General features: G+C 56.9%; 9 protein-coding genes across 9 annotated transcripts; 4 read left to right on the forward strand and 5 right to left on the reverse strand.

The window, feature by feature from the left end:
• Positions 1-585, forward strand: LMH87_010860 (uncharacterized protein; the record flags this gene model as incomplete). The annotated part of the gene is made up of 1 exon (XM_056199906.1): positions 1-585. One exon carries the CDS (start codon positions 1-3, stop codon positions 583-585), a length of 585 nt encoding a protein of 194 aa, XP_056051808.1.
• A 177-nt stretch (positions 586-762) lies between these two features.
• Positions 763-1,191, reverse strand: LMH87_010861 (uncharacterized protein; the record flags this gene model as incomplete). The annotated part of the gene is made up of 1 exon (XM_056199907.1): positions 763-1,191. One exon carries the CDS (start codon positions 1,189-1,191, stop codon positions 763-765), a length of 429 nt encoding a protein of 142 aa, XP_056051809.1.
• Positions 1,192-1,242: 51 nt separating this feature from the next.
• On the reverse strand, positions 1,243-1,652 carry LMH87_010862 (uncharacterized protein; the record flags this gene model as incomplete). Its single annotated transcript, XM_056199908.1, has 2 exons — positions 1,243-1,313; positions 1,397-1,652. 2 exons carry the CDS (start codon positions 1,650-1,652, stop codon positions 1,243-1,245), a joined length of 327 nt encoding a protein of 108 aa, XP_056051810.1.
• A 2,621-nt stretch (positions 1,653-4,273) lies between these two features.
• LMH87_010863 (uncharacterized protein) lies at positions 4,274-5,247 on the forward strand (the record flags this gene model as incomplete). The annotated part of the gene is made up of 2 exons (XM_056199909.1): positions 4,274-5,027; positions 5,090-5,247. 2 exons carry the CDS (start codon positions 4,274-4,276, stop codon positions 5,245-5,247), a joined length of 912 nt encoding a protein of 303 aa, XP_056051811.1.
• A 623-nt stretch (positions 5,248-5,870) lies between these two features.
• Positions 5,871-7,263, reverse strand: LMH87_010864 (uncharacterized protein; the record flags this gene model as incomplete). The annotated part of the gene is made up of 2 exons (XM_056199910.1): positions 5,871-6,685; positions 6,753-7,263. 2 exons carry the CDS (start codon positions 7,261-7,263, stop codon positions 5,871-5,873), a joined length of 1,326 nt encoding a protein of 441 aa, XP_056051812.1.
• A 268-nt stretch (positions 7,264-7,531) lies between these two features.
• On the forward strand, positions 7,532-8,621 carry LMH87_010865 (uncharacterized protein; the record flags this gene model as incomplete). Its single annotated transcript, XM_056199911.1, has 3 exons — positions 7,532-7,597; positions 7,662-7,773; positions 7,834-8,621. The coding sequence occupies 3 exons, from the start codon at positions 7,532-7,534 to the stop codon at positions 8,619-8,621; spliced, it is 966 nt and encodes a 321-aa protein (XP_056051813.1).
• Positions 8,622-8,864: 243 nt separating this feature from the next.
• On the reverse strand, positions 8,865-10,589 carry LMH87_010866 (uncharacterized protein; the record flags this gene model as incomplete). The annotated part of the gene is made up of 3 exons (XM_056199912.1): positions 8,865-9,852; positions 9,910-10,262; positions 10,335-10,589. 3 exons carry the CDS (start codon positions 10,587-10,589, stop codon positions 8,865-8,867), a joined length of 1,596 nt encoding a protein of 531 aa, XP_056051814.1.
• Positions 10,590-10,900: 311 nt separating this feature from the next.
• On the forward strand, positions 10,901-11,681 carry LMH87_010867 (uncharacterized protein; the record flags this gene model as incomplete). The annotated part of the gene is made up of 5 exons (XM_056199913.1): positions 10,901-10,951; positions 11,032-11,052; positions 11,137-11,143; positions 11,276-11,555; positions 11,630-11,681. 5 exons carry the CDS (start codon positions 10,901-10,903, stop codon positions 11,679-11,681), a joined length of 411 nt encoding a protein of 136 aa, XP_056051815.1.
• A 329-nt stretch (positions 11,682-12,010) lies between these two features.
• On the reverse strand, positions 12,011-15,764 carry LMH87_010868 (uncharacterized protein; the record flags this gene model as incomplete). The annotated part of the gene is made up of 8 exons (XM_056199914.1): positions 12,011-12,042; positions 12,099-12,173; positions 12,224-13,123; positions 13,179-13,349; positions 13,407-13,709; positions 13,763-14,368; positions 14,423-15,550; positions 15,674-15,764. The coding sequence occupies 8 exons, from the start codon at positions 15,762-15,764 to the stop codon at positions 12,011-12,013; spliced, it is 3,306 nt and encodes a 1,101-aa protein (XP_056051816.1).
• Positions 15,765-16,019: the final 255 nt, after the last annotated feature.

Below are 16,019 nucleotides of genomic sequence, written 5' to 3' on the forward strand. Positions count from 1 at the left end.
ATGGCCCTGTATCAGGTCATCATTTCTCTGCATGATAGACTAATCAAGCAAGAGTTGGAGGCCACGCTGTTGAACAACGGGGCGGATGAAAAACGGCGGGAGGAAGCAGGCAAATTGCGACAGGACGTTGGCATATGGAGGCGCAGGGCTGAATCTGCTGAGAAAAGAGTTCTCGTATTTGAAAGATTCACTGAGCGGCTAAAGGGCATTCGCGATGCGGCGATTGCATCGGAGCAAGATGGGTCGCAAGACAGCGAGAAGCAAGGCGACGCATTCGCAGGCCGTCTCAACTTGGATAATGATTTTGTGGCTGCTGCTGCTCGGGTCAGATTTGCCGAGGTCGATGGTAACGAAGAACAGGGCACTTCTTCGGGAGAGACAAATGCTGGAAGTCGCCCGAGCGTGGAGAGCAGACAAAGCAATACTTGCGTGGAGTGCGGTGAAGACCAAAATTTGGATAGGCGAGCGCTTGGAAACCAGGGACAGGGCATGCTGCGTCCGAGACCGGCCAGCATTGACGAAGTTGCAGAGTTGTGGATGGCAGCCAAGGAGCTACTTGACATGGACAAGGGCGAGGACATGTGAGGCGGGACAGGTGCTGACAGAAGCAACGAGTGTAGTGTGAGGTGTAAGACTAGATGCATTCTTTGATTATTGTTTCAGAGTGTACAAAATAGACTTTTGAAATGGACGAAGCATATTTTGGAAGCACGAAATAAGATATCGATTCCGGTTGACCGTAGTTTTATTACAGTGCCTAATTTACAGTGCCATGCCGGAAACGCTCTGCAAGAGATCATCCAGCAGGTCGTCGACTTCTGAATCCGTGTCTAGCTCTGAAATCCAGGAATCGCTGGAATCTAGTCGCTGTCGAAACGGTGAGGGCGGCGTTAGCGGACGAATGCCCGATGCAGGCAGCGAAAAGGGATAGAACACGGGCTGCGCAGAGGGAATGAAGGGTGATTCGGCCAAATTGTTTGTCTCCCACGCCGGCGAAGGAGGCTGACTCCATGCCAAGTTATCATCGTCGTCACCAATATCGTCGTCATCTTGGTCGTTGTGATCCGTCGCCGACATCCATGCAGAATTTTGCGTCCAGAAAGGTGTATTATAGTCATCACCGATGGTGGTGGTGGCAAAGCACGCTTCCACCTCAGGATCGGGCGAGGAGGAGGGGCACGGCCAGATCATGGCTACGCGGGGTGGTTGGCCGCCATGATTGTCCGCCGCGTGACGGCGGCTTCAGTTGTCGCCGCCAAAGATGGTCTTGTGTCGCTGGGCGGCCTCGGCGACCTGTGTGCAGAGACCCATGTCTATTTCAGCCAGTCAGTCAGTCAATCATTCTATTTGGTGCTTTTGATGGATTTGTGTTTGGTGGGAGAAGAGAGGAACGCACCGACGTTGGTGCCGACGTCGCGGGAGCTTAGAGCCTTGATGGACAGGTCGGGGTTGACTTTGCCGATGAAGAGGGCGGCGTTGCCGTTGGTGAGATGCGCTTCCCGGTTCAGAAGAATGGTGACATTGCCGTCGGCGTCAATGGTGGCCTGATCGCCGCGCAGCTGGGTGACTTTGCCGACGATGCTGACGTGCTTGTTGACAAAGGTATCAAGGCTGGGCGCAGTGATGCGCGGCGCGGCAATGTGTTCCGACATGATGGACGATTTAGATTGATTGCCTGAATTGAGTGCAAAGTACTCTTGATGAGCAGAATTTCACGAGCGGTGGTGATGCGGGAACGCGACGGGGCGCGTCTCGCCACCGAGCTGGAGTGGGGGAGGGGCTGACGTGCGCTGGCGCGACATCAGGTGACTGCGTGTTTACGGGAAAGTGTTACGAAGGATACATGATGGATGGGCAAATGGGCAAAGATCAAAAGTCCCGTGGACTAATTTTAGTAATAAAAAAAGAAGGAAATGTGGTAAACTGGAGATAATCGCCAGTGGCGACATGTGCACAACGTGCAAAAGCGTGCAACCGGGCAAGACGGGTATGACGGGTTAGCATGTTCTGCGGGAGGGGGATCTGTGGTGGCGAAAACGGCGTGTACACTTGATTCGCCAAAGTGACGTCGGTGGTGCCTGGCCGGCAAACCTGTAGGCTGTGGTGCTTGCGCGGGGCATGTCAATGTACCTACTTTTTCGTTTCAACATTAATGGTTCGTCATCACATTCAATGTGCAAATGATCAATCCTTCTCTCCGTTGAGGAATTTTTTCTCGCTGATCCATTCGAGACGAAGTAAGAACGAGAGAGCAAAAAAAAAAGTTGGACAGCTAGCTCGGAGGTTCTTGTCCTAAATGGATGAGTGTGCTTCGGTGGACGAAGCAGCCTTGGAGTGCAACAGCTGATGCTGTTCCAATCGAAAAGCGACCATGACCAATCACGCGAGGAAAGCTCCGGCGGGTGGTGGAAGACTATGACGATGGGAAGGGAGCGGAATGGATTAGAAGCTCCTTGGCTGGGGAATTTGCCGGGGATTAATTACTCGAGTCTGACAAAAGGTAGGGATGGCGTGTCCACTGATGGAAGGAACCAATGACGAGCTCGGGAAAATATCGTGATTAGCTGAGGTGCATTATTAAAAAATGGAATGGGAGAGTAATTTGACTGTTCAAGTATTATCATTTGCTATGCTTTGGGGACCCTTGTTGGGAGCGACTCTTATTAGACAGGGTGAGCCACAGGGTAAGCCACAGGGTGAGCCACGTACGCGCCGGTGAAAAGCAAGGCAGAGGCCGAAGCTAGTACTGGTGGGTGTCGCTGAAACTCGTCGAGGCGAGAGAGTGGAGCACAGGTGACGGAGCAAAGTGCCCGGAGCAAAGTGCCCGGAAGCTGTGGCGATCGCATGCCCAATGCGGGGGAGCGAGGAAATGCCAGCCCGTTCCTCGCTACCACCGCAAGCTAGCGAGCAGGAACAACATCGATGCACGTTATGCTGCTACTGGACGAATGTGCACAGCCGCACCAGCTGGTCGGGCCACTAATCACGGGGAAGAGTAGAAGCACACTAGACAGCAAATGAGCCAGCCGTGTCTCGTGGGAAAGAAAGAGGCGAAGATCAATGGCGCGCGTCGTCTTGTTATCCAGTGCCTGTGTGCCAGTGCCAGCATCCTATCAGATACTACGTGGGTGCGCAGTGAGGTCCGGAGGCACGGATTGGTGGAGCCCAGGTATTGGGACCCTTCCAATCTTTGCTGCCTTTCCCCTCACCAGTCCAGTCGGTCGTGTCCCCCAGTTCGACGTTGAGAGCTTCAGCCACACCGGGCCAATGATACCGGTGCCACATCACACCACTGACGTCTTTCCATGGCTTTTGTGCCGTTTGCAAAGGGCATCGTGTTTTTATTCTGTTGGGAACTTACGAGCTTCGATGCGGCATCACAAACCTACAGCTGTAGAGGATGGGCGAAGCCTCCCGTGCGTATTCTGATTTTGGGTTTGACTTTTTTTTTTTTTTTTCCCACGGCCTACTTTTTTTTATTGCTTTCGTCAAGCCTCCAGCAGCCACCCACCCCATCCATCCCTGCGTGCTTCTTCTCCTCTTTTCGAGCCTACTAGAGCGCTTTGCACGTAGCCAAGCTTTTTTTCCGTCGCGCTGCCGCCGTGCTGTGCCACACCCTGTCCTAGGCGATTGACAGTGCTTTCCTGTCTTTGCTCAGGGTTCGATGGACCTTGGAATCGCCGATCTAGCAAACTGGCAACTACTACCAGTACTGGTACATGCGGAACCGTTTTTCCCAATGCCCAATTTTAGCGGCGCCGCGGCCTTTCCCCTTCCCCCCCAAATGATGGCAGTGGCTCAGCACGGCAGGAGGAAAACGTCCATTTCCCAGTTTTATCACTTTGCTGCTCCGGTTCGCCTTTTGCCTTTTTTTCTTTGTGCCAATTCGTAAATCCCATATATATTCTAGTGCGCCCCAGAGGTGTGGCTGGGTTCCTCCTGCCACCCACGCCCGAAACTGCCAACTTACACTCACACCACCACACCACTCACCTACAATACAACACCGTGCCGCTTTCTCTACCTATACTTTGCCCCAGCTGCCAAACGCTATTCAGCACATACAAAAGTAAAACGACGGCCGCGACCGGAAAACTCTATTTTTTCATCAGAAACATCAACCGCACCTCGAAAATCTCACAATCCATCATCGACACGTTCATTTTAGCTCTACTACCGCTCTGGCTTTGCTCGTCTCACGCCTAGCAAGACAAACAACAAACGCCTGTCTCTCAACCCTCAAACACAAGCTACCACCCACTTTCTCCGGGTGATGAACAATCCGCAACTAGATCCCGGCCTGTCCGCCATGCTCGCGGGCACCAATCTATCCATCGACCCAGGCGCACTCCTGCAGCAACCACCAGTTTTTGAAAACGACACGGCTTCTTCCTCCCGCACAACATCAACCTCATCCGTGCCGCGGCTACACACGCCCGACACACCCGAGACAGAAGACGACGGCCTTTCTGAAGAGGAGGAAGACGACGACGACCGAAACACAACATCAAAGAAGCCGTCCTCGAGAGGCAAGGCCAAGATGCCCACCAAGTCAAGAACAGCCACATCATCCTCCAAGTCCAAAAAGGGCGGCTCCACCACTGCCACGGCCAGTGTAGATAAGCGACGCAGACGGAACCTGGAGCGCAATCGCGCCGCCGCCTCAAAATGTCGCCAGCGCAAGAAGCAGTGGCAGGACGGCCTCGAGCGCAAGAAGATTGAGCTCGAGAGCCGCTACAAGTCGCTTCACAGCGAGGTCAAGGAGCTCATGGAGGAGGTGGCCCAGCTCAAGAACTTTGTCATGGCCCATGCCGCCTGCAACGATGCCAACATTGACGACTGGATCCGCAACGAGGCGGACAGCTTCGTGCGGCGGATGAGCGGTGCGCAGATGGCGCAGAATGCGCAAGCAGCACAGAACGCGCAAGTGGCGCAGAATGCACACACTCCTCCGCAGCCTCAGGGATCGTTGGTCCAGATGCAGTCTCCTACGCAGGGCCAGCTAGCGACACCCTCTTCGATGAATGGTATGTACATGTCTGATTGGGATGACTATACACAAATGAGCTAGCCGCTTATAAATGTGCAGACGCCCTGAACAATATGTGTGCACCTGCTGGCTCCAAGGCGCCGTTTGATGCAGCTGCGAACAATAGCATGCGGCCCGGTGGTGCTGGAGGCGCCCAGGACCAAAACAACAACATTTTCGATCAAGATTTGCTTATGGTGAATTCGATGCAAGCATGATGAGATGTGTGCGGTGTCACACTTCTTTCTTTTTCTTCGCTTCTCGGATCTGTCTTATACCAACATTTTTCCGCTCTGATATTTGGCGCTGTTTTTTTTCCTCGTGTAACTTTTCTGGCGTTGGTATCTCTTTTTTCTTGCCCTGCATATCTGTCTTTTTTTTTTTATCTTCTTGGACGAGACCATGACCAAAACAAAGAAAAGACTCACTCACGAACGCGGAGGCACTGGCAACGGGCAACTGGCATACGGCACTGGACGGCTTTACAAAACGGTTGTGGTATGGGTTATTTTACGACTTCTTTTCTTTTGACGGAAGAAATTTCGAGGGGCGTTTCATGTGGGAATTCTTACGTTGTAACATCTTTCTGACAAACCCTCGGGATTTATTTTATATATATATAGTACAATATGATCAAGCTGCAGCCTTGACTGCAACTACTTCTCCCAAACCTTGCTATCTGCTGCTTAGATCATACAAATGTTTTCCGCCACTGTGCATCTCATCTCCCACCACCAACTGTATATGCTGACACGAGTACAATGAAATGTTGTAAAAAATAGTTGGGTTGTATACATGAACAAAATCTTTGTCGCTCTTGTTCTTCCTCCTGCCTGCATCTCTAACGACGCTTCGTCCACCCCCGCGCGTTGGAGATGCCCTTGATGCGCTTCGTGTACTTGTCCAGGTGGAGGTACTTTGCGCTCTGGTGCTTGGCCTCCCAGCCGCGCGACTTGACGGGCGGCTTGAGGCTGTAGACGCGCTGCGGGCGGAGCTCGACGTCGGCGCCGTCGAGGCCGTTCCTGGCCATGACGTCGGCCGTCTGCTCGTCCCACTCGGTGCGGAACATGGTGAAGCCGACGGGGGTGAGGGCAAACTTGTCGCGGAACGACTTGAGCGAGAAGCGATCGCGCGAGGCGGCGTAGAGGTCCCTGATCTTGGCCTCGTCGACGGTCTGGCCGGGCGTCTGCTCGAGGACGAAGATGCCGAGGCGGTGGTAGGGCGCGCCCTTGGAGGCGGTGGGCGGCAGCCAGGGCACGGCGGCGGGGCTGGGGAGGAGCGGCAGGGCGACGGCGGGCAGCGAAGGGCTGACGGGGATGTTGGCGGCGATGAGGTGGCAGCGCTTGAAGAAGGCGTTGGCGTCGACGTCGGGGACGTCGGCGTCGAGGACGACGACGGTGACGAGGCGCTCGCCCTTGTCGTCAAAGGCCTGGACCTTGAGGCGCGGGACGCGCTCGGAGACGTCGCTGGGCACGACGCGGCCGGGCTGGATCTTGGCGCTGTCAAAGTACAGCTGCACGTCGACGACGGGCTCGAGCTTGGGCAGCACGTCGGGCACGATGCTGAACTGCTCGATGCGCTGCTTGATGAGCTTGTAGTCGTACGAGCGCCACTTTTTCTCGGCCAGGTGGCGGTAGATGGGTTTGGACATGTCGCCTGGATTGGCACTGTCAGTCTAATTTCTCTTCTCCAAATCCTTTGCATAGTGGGGAAGCAAACGTACCGAGTCCGTCTTCGAATTTTCGCTTGACCAGAGGGTCGTTAATGTCCGCCAGGATCGTCAGGCGGTGCGCCTCCTTGCGCAGGCTCTTGAGCCGAATCTGCCGCATCGTCTCGCCGCCCCTGACCTCGGCGGCGTCGCGGGCCTCGAGCGCCGCCATCTTGGCCGCCGTGGCCTGGAGGCTCGCCACCTTGGCCTCGCGGTCGGCGGCGAGGATCTTGCGCGCCTCCTGGAACGCCTGGTACGGCAGCTGCTCAAAGGGGAGGCTGCCCGTCGTCCGGATCGCCTCGCGTCGGCGCCGCGAGCCAATCGGCATCGTGCCCTGGTCCATCAGCTCCTGCTCCAGCTCCCGCGGGACGGTGTTGGGGTCGAGATGCGCCGCTGATGTCGTCGATGGCTCCTGAGTCGTCGTCTCGGTGGCGCGGGCGGCGCCGCTGCTGGTAAACGTCCGAATGGCGCATGGTTGTGTCAATTGCCTCGTCAGCGGCCGTGCGACCGCGCGGCAGCCCGACATTGTGATTGTCAAAGGCTTTCGGTTGATTTCTGTGTTGGTTGCTGGGAAATGGGAGTCGAGCGTGAAGTGTTGCCAAAAAAGCTGCTGTACGGCTACGACCCACTGAAATTTGCTTGCTGGCGGAATCATGGCCGGCCCGGTTTTTTTCTTAGTGTCACGGTTTTCCAGTGCTTCACCCCAATTGCGACGACCACCTGACCAGATTCGCAAAGAAAGTGGTCTGTCGGCATCAATTGTGTGCCAAGACGACGCATCAATCGCTGGAACAATGGCCGCCAGAACCACAGGATGCCTCTCCGAGGCCTTGGCCGCGCTGAGGATATCGGCAACCAAGGTCCGTCCCCGTCCTCAACGATACTCCTATTTGACGTCTTGCGACTTGTCTAACAATTCAACAGCCTGCCGTGGCCAGCAAGACCTTTACTCGATCGATGGTTACCGAGTCGCCAGCTTCTGACATTACGAGATCTGCCTCGACACCCCAGAACATTATCCAATCGTGGAACCCAAGTAAGAGGACGAGCGCATCAGACATCATCCCATCAGGTCACTAACCACTCGCCGCTTCAGTCGCCACCGTCCCCGTCACGATTCACAACTTCCCCGAGCTCGAGCCGACATCCCTCGAGCAGTGGTCCGTCAACCACCTCTTCCTGCCGCTGCGCCGGGACCTGCTTTACAGCGCCGTCGTCTTCGAGGGCGACAACACCCGGCAGGGCACCGCCTCGAGCAAGACGCGCTACGACGTCCACGGCTCGCACCGCAAGATCCGTCCGCAAAAGGGCTCCGGCCGCGCGCGCCTCGGCACGCGCCAGAGTCCGTCCATCAAGGGCGGTGGCAAGACCTTTGGCCCGCACCCACGCGATTTCGGCACCAAGCTCAACCGCAAGGTCTACGACAAGGCCTGGCGCACCGCCCTCAGCTACCGCTACCGCCGCGGCGAGCTCGTCGTCTGCGAGGACGGCATGGAGCTCGCCGTGCCCGAGGATTTCGCGCGCGTCGCCCACTACTTCAAGGACGGCCTGCGTGAGGCTTACCTCGAAAAGTACATGCGCGGCGTGCTCGCGGCGCTGCGCCTCGGCAAGCAGGACGGCCGCACGCTGTTCGTCACGGGGACACGCCGCGACTGGCTGTACGGCGCCATGGAGAGCCTGCCGCACGAGGGCCGGGCGCTGGACCTGCCGGACGTGGACGTCAAGGACCTGCTCGAGACGGGCAAGGTCGTCATGGAGAGAAGCGTGCTCAAGGAGATGATTGAGCAGCACCAGAGTGACTTGGTCACCCGTATCGCGGTCGGTGGCTTGCCGACAACGGGCCAGCCTACCAAGGGACCTCAGATTGGCGAGAGAGTCCTATGAGCTCAAGCAGAGCGGAAAAGGCAAACGAGAAGTCGCCACATACAGAGCGACGCCCACTGTACCATATCAAACCTCATGTAGAGTGTATTATTCAGTACCAAAAAACCTTGTATACTTGATACTTGCTTGACATTTCTTAGCTTTGTGCATATATGTATGTGTATTCTACATCTAAGTTGGGTATCTTGCTTATAACGACATGGCAAACCCGTCGTTTGATCTACGAATGACTATCCACCTCTCTTACAGTGCACCGCCGACAAGCGACACAATCCACATGGCGATGCGAACCTTGAGGCCGACTCTGCGCTCATTCGTCGAAAAGTCTTCCCTCGTCATCGTCCGCGCGTGCTCCTGGAGCCACTCCTGCTCGCCCTTGAGCCTGTTCTTCAAACCAGCGTCCCGCGTGACAATGAGCGCGCCGACCTCGAGGTCGTGCGAGTAGCTGCGCTTGGTGTAGTTGGAGCTGCCGATGACGCTCATCGACGGCCCGGCCGCTTCGTCGCCGGGCATGGCCACCCACAGGCCCTTGGCGTGGTACGTCCAGCCGCCGGTCTGGCCAACACTGCCATTCCGCCACTCCTTCAAGGTGATGTCGGCGCCGCGGCCGCCGTGGTGCGCCGCGTGCACGAAGCGCTTCGCCAGCAGCGTGTACGCGTCCGGGAGCAGGCCCGAGACGCCGGGCGACTGGTAGAAGCCGTTGGCCTCGGGCGCGGCGGTGATGACGATGTTGCCGGTCGAGGCCGTGGCGAGGAGCAGCTTGGTGAGGGACGGCGCCGGGTTGAAGTAGCCGGCGGTAAAGGTCCAAGAAGAGGCGCGGTAGGCGGGCTCGGCGAGGCGCGTCAGGATGCTGGTGATGACGGGCAGCTCGGTGGCCGGGTCGGGCTTGGTGGTGATTTGCGTCATCTGCCCGAGGAGGTAGACGCGAGTGTTGTCGAGAGGACGCGCGGCGGGAGGGCTGGCGCCGGTGCCAGCAGGCACGGTGAGGAGCGGAGTGAGGATGGACGTGGCGCCACGGATAAAGGCTTGCGGGTCGTCGAGCGGCGAGGGCGTAGAGTTGGTGGCGGGCCAGGTGAGCGTAAAGCCGGCTGCTTCGTCCGAGGGCGTGACGAGGAAGCTAAAGGAGGAGACGCCGTTGTGGATGTTCCAAAAATGGTCGGTGACTTGTTTGGACTTGAAAAGGTGATATCTGTCTTGGCGGTTGGTAAAATAATCGGTAGAGAGGTTGGCTCTATGTTCATTGTCAGTGTTGAGATTGATATTGGTCCGTGTCTAATAAAATACGCACCCCGACATGATAATCTCATCGTCTACACCGTATAGCTTCATGTGTTGCAGGCCCCAACCCTCGTTGATGCGCTTAGGAATGTACTTTTTGCGCAGGCCCGTCAGGTTCGGAGTATGGTACATGCGGATCTCGACACGGTCGGCGCCGAATTCCGTCACCAGAGGCGCCAGCAGCGATGCGCAGGAAGGGTTCGGCGCTTCGCGTGTGCCGCGGAGGCAGTCGGTCAGGATGCTCAGCGTTAGCTCCGGGTTGCGACGGAGCGCCTCCTGAAGCGTCTCGATGAGTTCCCGCTCCGACTTGCCAATGTACAGCGTCGACAGAAAGATGCGGCTCTTGGCGTTTCGTATGCGCTCCTGCAGATTCTCGTGTTAGGAGAAATCGGGCCTTGTCATCGAGCGCAGCGGACTGATGGCCATGTTCCGTACCTTGAGAGTCTCGTAGAAATCACTCGGTGTTTTTAGAACCTGGATTTGATCGCCCTGCAGGTCTATGCTCGGGGCTAGCTTGTCGAGCTCCGTGACAAACGGCGCCAGCATGCCGGCTTTGCTGGTCGCCTGCGTGGGCGCAGCCCCCGGTGAAGTCGCAAACTGTCGAGCTTGAGCCCTGGCAACGGAGAGCTGCGTGGGCCGCGACTGGAGGCGAGCGCGGGCGACGCATCGGCAGCAGCTGCGAGCAAACATTTTTACACCACCGCGCGCAGAAATCCACCAAGAAAAATGAATGCACTTGTTCACCGTCTAGCAAGTGCAAAAACAGTTCCAGTGGCTTCGCGATGATGGAACAGTTCAAAAAGTCGCCATAAAGGGTAAAGTTCCATCAAAACTGGTACCTTAGCTTTAGCGGAGCTCCGATTGGCTTTGCAGGGCGGTAAAGTGGAGCATTCGACGCCGAAGTTGTGCCGCCACACTTCCAACTCCAAGCAAGCATCATCCCGACCGAACCTTTTGACATCCCGGCACGACCATTGAACTGCTTCGTCAACACCGCAGCCATGTCGACCATTCCGCGTACGTTGCGCAACATCCGCAAGGTTGGAATCAAGGTATGAGCCGACCTGGGGGATATCCCCAAACTCAATTGACCGGGAGAGGACGGCGGGACAAAATGCTGACCTTTAAACAGGATTACTTGGTTCAGATGTGGGTATGTATTCGACGCCGCGACCGACGACACGAGATGGAACTCTAGACGATAGCTAACCAACGGCTGTCTGTTTTTGGAATATAGTACATCGGTACGATCCATCCCCCTGCCCCGATCCGCAAGCGATGAGGAATTGCCTCGCGCCCAATTTGATCCAATCGCCAACACACGACGACGACGAAAGGAGTAGAGCAAGCAGGCTAACGCATGGGTATGAATCTAGGTGACACCAAAGCCGGTACATACATGGGCAAGGACCGCGCCGGCAACAAGTACTTTGAAAACGGCGAGGAGCTGCCCCTGCGCACGCGCTGGGTCCAGTACGCCCAGCACGACTTTGACGCCGCCCAGATCGAGCCCGGCTGGCACGCGTGGATGAGTTACGCCGTCGACTCGGTGCCCGGCGACGACCACCTCCTCACCGCCGGCACCCGCAAGTTCGAGCCCGCGCTGCCTAAGCCCAACTTTACGCAGACCCGCGGCGCTTTCAAGACCTACAACACGTGCGTTTCAAAACCCCCTTCTCGCTGGGGAGAATGAAGAGAGCAAGGAGAGATATGCTGACTGTTTAATATAGCACCAAGAGCAAGTTTACCGCCTGGGAGCCTGTCGCTGCCCCGAGATCATAGGTCAATTGTTTTGTTGTTTGAGAGCCGGACATGTACATATTCAGCGGGAGCTAGAGCAGACTGGGACCAAGTTACTTTGTCACAGATAGCAAAAATGGCATCTTCATCACAAGTTTTTAATTGGAGTTTTGAGAACCAAAGGAAACTGTAATCAGATATGAAGTAAGCAAAAAAGAAAGTATTCAAAACTAAAAGTCGGGCAAAACATTGCACCGATCAAGAAAACATCTCATCTACGACAGTTTACCCAAGATTCTAACCATGGCAAAAAGACGGCTCTAGTTCGTAGGCAAACAGAGAAAAATGGCACACTTCTATGTCGACTTCGTCTACAGCTTGGACTGGATGGCTGCCTTGATAGCTACACAAATCGTTAGTCTAGGGGTGGGATGCGGGCATAGATTGGCCAGAGCGTACCTTCGCAAGAATCCTTGGCATCGCCAAACAGCATCTTGGTATTGGGCATGTAGAACATGGGGTTTGGCACATCAGCTGCAAACCGTTAGCACGTGTATAATCTCAAGTCGATGCGTGTCACTTACCATAGCCACTGGCCATGCCACGTTTCATCACTACAACCTGCTTGCTCTTCCACGCGTGCAGCACAGGCATGCCCTCAATGGCACTGCCCTTCTCCATGGCAATGGGGTTGACCGTGTCATTGGCACCAATGACGACCGCCAGATCCGTGTCGGAAAAGTCGTCGTTAATCTCGTCCATCTCAAGGACAATATCGTAGGGAACGCTCGCCTCGGCCAGCAGCACGTTGCACTGGCCCGGCATGCGGCCGGCGACGGGGTGAATGGCGAAGCGCACGGTGATGCCCTTGGCGCGCAGCATCGAGACAATCTCGGAGATGGCGTACTGCGCCTTGGCCACGGCCATGCCGTAGCCGACAATCAGGATGACCGACTCCGAGTTGAGCATGGCGTCGGCCAGCTCGTCGCTCGACGTCTTGGTCACCTCACCCTGTGGTTTGTACTCTTGCGCCTCGGTGGGCGTCGACAGCCCGCCAAACAAGACATTGGTGAGCGACCGGTTCATGGCCACGCACATGACGTACGACAGGATGGAGCCGGACACGCCTATCAGCGCCCCCACCGTCGTCAGCAGCGAGTTGTCCAGCATGAAACCTTCCGCCACGAGCGCAAAGCCCGAGTAGGCGTTGAGCACGGTGATGACGACGGGCATGTCGGCGCCGCCAATCGCGGACGTGGTGGTGTAGCCCTTTATGAAGCTCATGACGGCATTCGCCGTCAGGGCACCGGCGGCAATGAGCGGCGCGCCGGGCGCCATGGTTACAAAGGCGCCCATTGTAGCGGCATTGGCTGCCAAGAGGCCGCCGTTAATAATGTGCCGTCCGGGCAGCATCTTGGGCTTTGAAGACATCTTGCCAGCAAGTTTCATAAATGCGACAATGGAGCCAGTAAATGTGATGCCACCTACGTATGTTAGTGGTGATGAAGGAAGGGGGGGTGAGAGGCAAACAGAGCATACCGATCAAAACGCCGAGGTAACCAGTTACCATGTGCAAAGTAGAAATGTCTGAAATGCCAGCCATGACACTACCGATACTAGTCAGGACAGCAGCTAGACCGACAACGGAGTGCAGAGCAGCAACGGTCTGAGGAAGGTCAGTGGGCGTGATGCGCTTGCCAATCAAAGCACCTAGAGTTTTGTGATTAGTATTCATACGCCGTCGCACCATGTCAAGTGAAAACGTACCAGCAAGAATACCAATGGATGCAAGAGCACCAAACTGGGTCAAAACCTCAGGGGAGAAGCCAGCGGCGAGCAAGCTGGCAAGAACACCAGAGGAAACACCGAGCATGCCAAGCATGTTGCCCATGCGGGCCGTGGCTTGCGACGCCAGGCCGGAAAGGGAGCCGATGCAGAGAACAGAGGAAGCAAGGTAGCCGGCTTGGACGAGACCGCCAGCTCCAGTAGATGCGGCTGCGAGGAAGCCGCCGCCAAACACGGCAGCGGGGATGGCGTACAGCCATGGGTACTCGGGAGGATCGGTAGGACCTAGATATTTCATGTCAGTGCGTACGGCGAGACATGATCAAGCCGAAACTCACGCTTGAACATGTCGAGCATGCGCTTCGTAATGACAAAACCACCACCAACATTGACAAAGGCGAGCAAGACACTCAGAGCGCCAAGAGTCTGGGGAATGGTGCCGGGCAGATAGCCTCCGCCGAGGATAAACAGACCACCGACACCAACCATGCCGGAAATCGCATTTGTGACACTCATCAGAGGTGAGTGCAGAGCAGGGGCCACGCCCCAGATGACACGGTAACCGATGAGACTGGCCAGAGCAAAGGTGAAAGCGTTGGACATGAAGATGGGGCCGGTAAACTTTCCAATGGCGAGCACAGAGGCCATGCCACCGGTGACGAAGCCGACCTCGCGTGACTTGACCTGCCACGGCGTGAGCGCAACGGGCTCGGGCGTCACCTCGGCGGCAGCAGGCTTAGAGGGGGTGGGAGGGGGCGCAGGTCGCGGCGCGGGAGGCAGGATGTCGCCCTTTTGGGTGACAATGGCGCCGCGAACGACTTCGTCGGAGAGGTCAATGCCGAATTCCTTCTCTTGCGGGGTCATGGAGAGCAGAAACTTGGTGATGTTGTTGGAGTACAGAGTCGAGGACTGGGTAGGTAAACGCGAGGGAAGATCCGTGTAGCCTAGATAACTTGTTAGTGCATGGGAGGCAAGGGAAGCATTTGTGTTTTCCGTACCGATGACCTTGACGTCGTTGTAGACCGCAAGCTCGCCCTTCTTAGTGGCTTCGCAGTTGCCACCAGCTTCGGCTGCCAGGTCAACAATGACACTGCCAGGCTTCATGACGTCTAGCATGTCCATCTTGATCAGCTTTGGCGCAGGCTTTCCGGGGATGAGCGCGGTGGTGATGATTATGTCGACCTCCTTGGCCTGGTCTTTGAATAGCTTCATCTCGGCCTCGATAAACTCCTTACTCATCTCCTTGGCGTAGCCGCCAGCGCCAGATCCGTCCTCCTCGATTTCGACCTCGATGAACTCGGCGCCGAGCGACTGCACCTGCTCGCGCGCAGCGGGGCGGGTGTCGAAGCCGCGGACAATGGCGCCCATGCGGCGGGCCGTGGCAATGGCACTGAGCCCGGCGACGCCGGCGCCGATGACGAGCACCTTGCAGGGCGGGATCTTGCCGGCGGCGGTGACCTGGCCTGTGAGGAAGCGGCCAAAAACGTTGGAGGCTTCCAGGACGGCCTTGTAGCCGGCAATGTTGGCCATGCTGCTGAGGGCGTCAAAAACCTGGGCGCGCGAGATGCGCGGGATCATGTCCATGGCGAAGCAGGTGGCGTGGCGAGCGGCGATCCTCTCGACGAGATCCTTGTTCTGGGCGGGCTGCAGCAGGGAGATGATGGTCTGGTTTTCCTGGATGGCGTCGACCTCGTCGAGCGACGGGCCGCGGACCTTGAGGACAATGTTGGCGCGGGACCAGACGGCGGCGGCGTCGTCGACAAGCGTCGCGCCGGCCTTTTCGTAGGCCGAGTCGAGAAAGTCGGCGGCCGCGCCGGCGCCGCGCTGGACGAGGACCTTGGAGTAGCCCTTTTTGAGCAGGACGGCGACGTTGGCGGGGGTGACGGCGACGCGACGCTCGTCGGGAAAGGTCTCCTTGGGGACGCCGACATTGAGCTGGGCGTAGGGCGTGGTCTGGGGTAGCACGACCGTCGAGTATGTCTTGGGCGGCGGCGGAATGGGCGAGACGGCCGAGGCATGGCGGACCAGGGCGAGCGACTTTGCAGCGGCGGGCACCGAGGAGGCCTTGATGGTGGTGAGCCACCGGCGGCAGCGGCTGCTGCTGCTGCTCACCAGAAGTCTACCATCTGCACAGGTGGCGATATTGACGTTAGCGATTGGCAATCACACCGAGGCATCTTGTGGTGGGTAACGCAAGCTGTGCGCACACGTGTGGCGGGGGAGAAGAGCAGCTTTCTTGATTGTCATACCTTGAAGGCTAATGCGAGCAAGTCGAGCAGGCGTGACAGAAGAGGACGAGGAGAGCTCAGAAGCCAATGGGCGCAGGAAATGGGACGCCATTGCTTTTACCCGACACTCATCTGCGGCAGCTCAACTTTTTTCCGTGAGTGGAAAAAAAAAAAAAAAGGTCAAGCTGACGAGGGTCCGGTAGGTAGCCGATGGGCGATCTTGAGTCACCGATGGCGGAGCTCTCTGGTGTGGATATGTGATGTCCGAGTGGCCAAGGCCGGAGATGCGAGACACAACTCGGCGGCAAGAAAAATTCGGCAAACGCAAGGGTAGAAAATGGAAGCAATCGACAAGGCAGAAAAGCAA

Source organism: Akanthomyces muscarius, chromosome 4 (assembly GCF_028009165.1).
Source record: "Akanthomyces muscarius strain Ve6 chromosome 4, whole genome shotgun sequence".
Taxonomy (NCBI): domain Eukaryota; kingdom Fungi; phylum Ascomycota; class Sordariomycetes; order Hypocreales; family Cordycipitaceae; genus Akanthomyces; species Akanthomyces muscarius.